At 34.8% G+C, this 8,080-nt stretch overlaps 1 protein-coding gene across 1 annotated transcript in view; it reads left to right on the forward strand.

The window, feature by feature from the left end:
• The window catches only part of LOC144959396 (uncharacterized), a 93,981-nt gene that overhangs the window by 81,167 nt on the left and 4,734 nt on the right, over positions 1-8,080 (forward strand). Inside the window, exon 26 of the mRNA XM_078891975.1 lies at positions 7,192-7,456. Coding sequence (XP_078748101.1) covers positions 7,192-7,456 — 265 coding nt within the window. The remainder of the gene's footprint in view (positions 1-7,191; positions 7,457-8,080) is intronic.

Genomic DNA, 8,080 nt, shown 5'->3' on the forward strand with positions numbered 1-8,080 from the left:
GTAGTAGTATTTAGTAGTAGTAGTAGTAGTAGTAGTTAGTAGTAGTAGTAGTAGTAGTAGTAGTAGTAGTAGTAGTAGTAGTAGTAGTAAGTAGTAGTAGTAGTAGTAGTAGTAGTAGTAGTAGTAGTAGTAGTAGTAGTATTAGTAGTATAGTAGTAGTAGTAGTAGTAGTAGTAGTAGTAGTAGTAGTAGTAGTAGTAGTAGTAGTAGTAGTAGTAGTAGTAGTTGTAGTTGTTGTTGTTGTTGTTTTACTAATTGTAGGTTTAGTATTATTACTTAATATCTCTCTCCTATTGTCTTATCCTTCCGCATGATTCTCTTCGTCTTTTTCGGGGTTTCCTCTTCTTTGTCGTTTACGCTATTGATGGTTTTTAGTACTATACACTTTTATTATTTAAAGTAACAATGTCTATATTCAATTTCTTTACTTCTATCTATGACAGAGATGCCAAAGTTGGAAATTACGAACTGCCCTCCTGTGATTGAAGGGACAATGATGAACTCCGTTGAAGTACTGAAACACAATGCATCTTGCACATGCCGTCTTCAAAAGCGTGGAACCCCGAAGAGTGAATTGAGATGGGTGGACTCCAAAGGGACAACACTGGTAGATGGGAGTGAACAGGCGGTCCTTCACGTTAATACGAGTGGTATGCATTAATCTTATTTTTGACGATATCATGAGTAACGCCATGTAATGTGCTTTTAAATCGCGCAAAATCCACTCGAAGTCTCAAAACGCTTTACAACGGGGTCATACCCAGCAGCAGCACGTATCATGTAGAAAGAGACATGACGCATATTAGGTGATAATACTTTTTTTCAGAGACAACGCCGTTAACGGGCTGGTACTCATTTGACACCTGAGTACGGTGAAAGAATGTCGACAAAGAGACTTTTCCAAGGATTCAACTATGCGACAAGCTAAGCGCGAACTCAAGATCTTCCGATCCACTGGTCATAGAGCCAGAGTAAGTCCAGTTTTTCTATATAATGGATATTTGGACAGTTATGACCCTTCGTCTCGAAACGGTATTTTACCGGTATGGATCAGATGCATAAAGGGGAATATCGCTAAAAAATGACTTGAACTATTAACAAAACTGAGTTTTTGTCACAATGGACATTATTTTCATTCTTTCAAATTAACCATAAAAACTTTTCCAAGACTCAGAACTTTTCACTGCGATTGAGCAATACTAGAGAGTGTACGAAATATGTTATTCTATCTCTCGCTCAATCGATTCCTATTTTGACATCTTTGAACACATCTTCAAAAACATTTAAATGATACATCTTTTTAAGAATCAGTTTTTTTGCGACATTTACAAATTATAATCTGACGTCACGAATTATATTGTAAACTCAATATCATTACGCGTATTAACTAAGGAGAGGGCTGGGATAATATCCATTTCTTCCAATCACTTGTCATCTCATCTTTCTATCCACAATCCGAATTGCTCTCTCCGCTCATCTTCTTTCAGTACTTGAACCGTTTGATTCCAAGTCGAATTTTTTCACGACGTGTTTTCAAATATTCTGCTCCCCTGTGCGGACTATCCTGTCAGCAGACACCAGAAACCGAATTTATCTGTCCACTTTAAAAGCCTCTTTAAAGACAGAGTAACTTCCTTTCAGTATTCTGCGAGTGATATTATTGATTTTATTGAATGATATATTATATGATCGCATGTGCATACATGTAATAATAATAATAATAATAATAATAATAATAATAATAATAATAATAATAATAATAATAATATATCTTTATTGTCCATAAATATGGCAATTTGTCATTTACTTACACTTGTAATAATGTTAAACATAACTAGATTGAAGATATTATCTATTAAACTTGACTTGTACACGTGCGATTTATCACTACATATACTATCTCATCTCTCTTCTTCTATTTGTCTCGATCTCTCATTCGACCCTTTCTTCTTTCAATGCGTCATTAATCTATACATTAAAAATTAATCATTGTTTAATTCATGTCAATACAATTATCACATTACAAATTAATCTTAATAAAATTAATGCTTAATGTACAATATCATTAAATATAACAAACGTTGATTTATACTTGTTAGTTATAAGGGCTTATGAGCAATTTTGGTGGAAAGGGGCGCAATAGAAATTGCGCATTATCAATTATTATTATTATTATTATTATTATTATATATTATTATTATTATTATTATTATTATTATTATTATTATTATTATTATTATTATCATTTATTATCATCAACATTATTATTTATTATTATTATTATTATTATTATTATTATTATTATTATTATTATTATTATTATTATTATTATTATCATTTATTATCATCAACATTATTATTATTATTATTATTATTATTATTATTATTATTATTATTATTATTATTATTACTATTATTACATCAAATATTGTATTTATTTATTATATTGTTATCATTGATATTGTTACATTATGTTCCCTATTATTTACAATTGTATTTCATAACAGATCACAGCAGTGTGTTCAAGTGTCAAGCCCTAACACTGTGGTCTGTTGTTGACGACATTTCGTTCAATCCACAATTCACTGGTAAGATGTAGATATTCTCACGCAAAAGTTTAAGAAATCATTTTTGTTACCTACCCAATTATTCTAGAAATATTTTGTCTAATAAATCTATCCCACGGATTACGTACCAGACAATAGCGACAACTCTCGACATAAAAATGCAGGTAAAAAAAACAACAACAAAAAACTTCCCCTTGAACAAATTCATAAACCCACATTAATTTTGAAGCTAAAACACCATAAAAGTTTCCTCCCGAGAACCAAATAACCAATGGAATTCCTTGCCAAGTTACGTCTTCAACAGCCATGGTCAGATTATTGTTCTTAAGATGCCCCTTAACCTCCCAGAGTTTCTAGTTTTCCAGATTTGCATTCACGGGCCTCTAAGTTAAAATCATCGCAAGAGTCAGAATCAGATTCAAATTTTACTTATCCGCTTCCCTCCAGGAGGTCCATGTGTGCGGCAATGTGATCTAGTGGTATGACACTCGCTTTTGGATTTGAAAGTTCGAGCCTTGCACATTGCATAGTTGAGTCCATGGAAAATTCTCCTTACTCACATTATCTCATTGTATTCATGTGTAAAATGAGTACCTGATCGTTTCATGCGTTGTCTCTTTCAGATAAAAAAAAACAAGCGTCTTGTCTCCTTCACATGTTACGTGTTGCTGTTCGTCAGTGACCATTTGAAAGCGCTTTGAGCACTTTTTTGTGGATATTGTTCTATATAAAAGCTCAAGGTTTTAACGATACAATATCATATTTAGATTTAGCTTATCCACTTTCTTCCAGCTGGTACATAATTCCTCTACATGTAGAAACTATTTCTCCCTGTTTACAGCTCTGGTCCTCTCTTGACCTCGTATTATCTTCCAGCCAACAGCATTTTGTTTCCTTTCAAAACAGTCCGTGTCTATAGATGGAACAAAATTGAAGTCACTCAGCTATTTGTTATTTTTAAGAGCCATATTAATCATTAATACCATAATCAGTCTTTAAACGTTTAAGGTTATGCATAGTCTCGTGTGTTGGTACGTTATATCCGGCTGGCAGATGTTGTGGACGTTTTAGCTAAATGCATAACATACATTTGGATTTTTCCTTGCCTCCTCTCTCTCTCTCTCTCTCTCTCTCTCTCTCTCTCTCTCTCTCTCTATTAAGTTTAGGGGCCCATTTCATTGCTATATCATAACAAACCAATGAATCTTGATTGTATCAATCAAACAATGAAAACTTCTCCATTTACCAATAGTACCCCCTGACGATCCTCTAAGCATAGAACTCACCTTTGGAGATGGGGTCAAGCAGGTCATCAATGGCAGTACGGTGGACATTGACGTGGGAAAGAGTCTTGGCATCAAGTGTAAGGTTGATGGGGGAATTCCTGTCGTCAGTAATATTACATTATCTTATGGATCAGAGGTATGTAAAAACATCTTTTACGTTTTCAATATCGTTGTGAAATCAGACCTTGCTAGCTTCTTCTTCTTCTTCTTCTTCTTCTTCTTCTTCTTCTTCTTCTTCTTCTTCTTCTTCTTCTTCTTCTTCTTCTTCTTCTTCTTCTTTAAGAACCAAGTCAGTGCCAGACATCGGTGATCATTGTACGCCATTCATCTCTCTGATCAGATAACCTCAAAAAACTAATTTTACTCTTCTCTTTCTTTGTCATCCAGCTGTTCAAACCATTCAAATATTTTTTTCTTGGTATACCTTTACTCTATTTACCTTCTATCTTTTATGTGAGAGCAAGATGTTCAATACATTTATGACGATTTAGGTGCCCTAAAAGTTGCATTTGTCTTTTCTTATTTTACGAATTAGTATCCTTATAGTTTCAGCTTGCTCTAATACTTCTTCATTAGTTTTCTTCCCCGGCCATGTGATTCTTATTATCCTTTTAAGAAACCACATCTTTGCTGACTCCAGTTTCTTTCTAATGTCTTCTATAATTGTCCAACTTTCATAGCCATATAATATTACTGACCATATTAGGCCTTCCAAACCCTATGCTTTGTTGTCATTGAGACATTGAGACATTACCTATATTCAATATTGTAAATACTTACTTACTAACCAGCATCGCCTCTTTCACGTTGGTTTCCCAGACTCTGCCATGACAAATGTCTGCCCATTCCTTCCGTCTGTTGACGGTATCGCACAGCTCTCTTCCATTCTTATTTGTCCATTCTAGGATATTTTATACATAACTGGACCTTGGTCTTCCTCTCCCTCATTTCCTCGTTACTTTTTACCGATTGGCGTCGAAAGACGAATAAAATATGACAATTGTATTGTATCCTCAGAATAGGACCACCGTCGATGGACCGCAGATGTTCAAGACTTTCAGAATTGACAAAACATTCAACCAGGTGACTTTCTCATGCCAAGCTGAACATGTAACTGGCGTTTACAATTACGTCACAAGCTTCTTACTCAACGTTTTGCGTAAGTATCTCTCATTGATAATCAAATAGACATATTCAAGAAGTATAGAAAACAAGTCTTATTAAATAAAGTTTGTAATTTTAGATTTTTAATTTACCACCCTACAGCGTGGCTCAGCGGTACCGTCTTTGTTTCACACCCAAAAGGCACCGAGTTCTATCACCCGTCTCACTGTGTGGCATTGAGCGAGTCACCTCGCCCTAGCTCACTTAGCCGAGATACACAGCGGCTGAATCTTGGGTTATTCTAGTCTTCCCTTGGAATTGACCCTAAAGACAAATATCCCCATAGGGATGAATAACGGGATTTTTATTTTATTCTTATTCAAATTATTTTTATCTGAAAGTGTCAACTTGTAGACGTTCATCCTGTCTTTGCAGAGCCAGTCACAATTATGGACTACAGAATCAACGACCAAACAGGGTTGAAAATAGAAGTCAATGAGGGAGAGAAAGTGATATTTGACTGCTTGGCCGAGGGTAATCCGTTCCTCTAATGTCCATCAACGGGCTTCTGACAAATGTGAACATTCAAGGAACTGTGACTACAGTTGGTGTCAATGCAAAAAGAATCGTTGGGATATTTGCCTCGGCTAATGTGTCCGACACAGACACGTTTATCTGTACGGCACTGAGTCCAGTCCCAGGAAAGGGGAGAAAGAAGAGGTGCGCCGAAAAGGTGGCCGAAACACCAGAGAAAAAGGACACTGATCTTATCGTTATCGGTAAGTCATTCGTCATCCTCTTACTCGGTTTGGGTAGTTAATGTGTGTATGTGTGTGTGTGTGTGTGTGTGTGTGTGTCTATGTGTGTGCGTCTTTAAGTGTGGTGTGTGTGCGTTTACGGTATGTTATGTCAAGAGATACGCGTATCTGGTTCCGGCATTTAGCGCTTTAATATTATTCACCTTCATTTACTTCACTTTATTTGATAATAGGTGTCTTTATGAGCTTCATGTGATCCTTGTCCAAGAATGAGTCAAGGATTGACAACAACTTGGTTCCACAGGGTGTCGAAAGCTGAACTCATATCGATTCAAAATATGGTAACTTATTCCTTATATTTCTCCGTCCTGGCTTTCAGCAATCGATGGGCCCATACTATGTCAGCAGTGCTTCTTTCTCTTCTAAACCAGCTTTGTGATGGCAAAAGAAATTCCTTAACCTTTTCTCTGATTCTGTTGATCCTAGTTGTACTTAAGCAATTAGTCGTAATTTTTCTAAAGGGCCTTTCTTTTTATTTTGTTTGTTTAGCAGAGTGAGTTTTCCACTTCCAATATTGAGAATTTGTTTCGTCTTAGATATCTTATATTTATCAGCTAGTATCTGCATGACTTCGTCGTCAAGATAATTTAGTTCTTCTGCTCTAACGACATTTAGACCTGGCGATCTGTTGTTATTGAGATTTTGCATGGTTTCAATTAATTCTATAGCCGTTATAGGCGTTTCAAGCTCTGGATTAGTAGACTGAAATATTTCCACTTCTTGAATGCCCTTGTATTTATCAGTGTAGTACACTTTATAATGATTATAATTTATCTATCAATACATAATGTCTTATTACATTTACATAAGTCTATTATGAGTTTTTTCCGTATTTAAGCACCTGTTGATGTAAAGTCTCGGTTGTTTTTGCTGCTCTGATAAGTCGTGCAATATTTGACATTAATCTTGTTTTTGTATACTACTTCTCTCAGGCAGTGTGTTTCCCTGCTCATCCGCACGCCTTGGACAAGATGTTGTTGGACTTCAGCTGGGTTAGAGGCATCCTTTAATTATTTGACGAAATATTCGACTCGAGTGTGTTACTGAAACTTTCTTTGACTAGACCATCTCTTAGACTGCTGACGTTTTTGACTCATTTTTTATTTTGTTTGTATTACTTAATGCCTTGGCTTATTATAATTTTCTGTTGGCGTGAACCACGATCTATGGTCTGTGGATGTCTTCATTCCTGCGTATGTTTGTGAATCATTAAGAATGTGTTTGTAATGGTCCGGAATTATGATAAAATATATCTGATTGTAAGTATTGATAATCTTACAGTGCAGTAATATGGCGGGAATGTCCAATTCACGCTATATAAACCGGGATAAATTCTATCCCTATGAGCCTCTGAAAGACCACTTAATATCGGTGATCCCAGAAAGAGAAGAATAATTCTGAATGTTTTGTCATCAGGGGCCCCGCTTCCTACGTTTCCCAAAGACACGCCCCCAGAGGCGAGGAGCAGACCAAATGGGAAATTGCTGGTAGAAGTGGAAGTTATTTCCCATCCTGCACCAGTATCTTACACCATGGAGAGAATTGTGGGAGAAGATAAGGGTGAGCCTTTGTACAAGGAAATCCCTCGACAAACCTACATTGTTGAGTTCACAGAACAGAATTGTCGTATTGCCACTGTCCAATTATGGGCTACAGATTTCGAGGTCAAGGAGGATACAAGGCATGTTTCAAAACTATCACTGATTTTTATTCATTATCTTATCATCTCCCATCTCTAAAACCCATATCGCCTCTCTTCACCTCCTCCTCCTCCTCTCCGACCCTCCTCCTTCTTTTCCTTCTCTCCACATCCTCCTCCTTCTCTTCTTACACATCTTCCTCTTATATATATATAATATATATATATATATATATATATATATATATATATATATATATGTATATATGTATATATTATTCACTCACGTATTTCTAAATCAATATATATATATATATATATATATATATATATAATTCATATAAATATATATATATATATATATATATATATATATATATATATATATATATCCTCCTCCTTCTCTTCTTACACATCTTCCTCTTATATATATATATATATATATATATATATATATATAATATATATATATATATTCATACTGATTTAGAAATACGTGAGTGAATATATATATAATATATATATATATATATATATATATATATATATATATATATATATATACTATTTGTATACATATACATATATATTATTATATACATAAATATATGTTTATTTATGTGTGCGCGCGCGCGCGTGTGTGTGGTGTGTGTGTGTAAAATAAAA

The sequence above is a fragment of the Berghia stephanieae genome, chromosome 14 (assembly GCF_034508935.2).
Source record: "Berghia stephanieae isolate SIO BIC M18660-M18661 chromosome 14, UCSD_Bste_1.3, whole genome shotgun sequence".
NCBI lineage: Eukaryota > Metazoa > Mollusca > Gastropoda > Nudibranchia > Aeolidiidae > Berghia > Berghia stephanieae.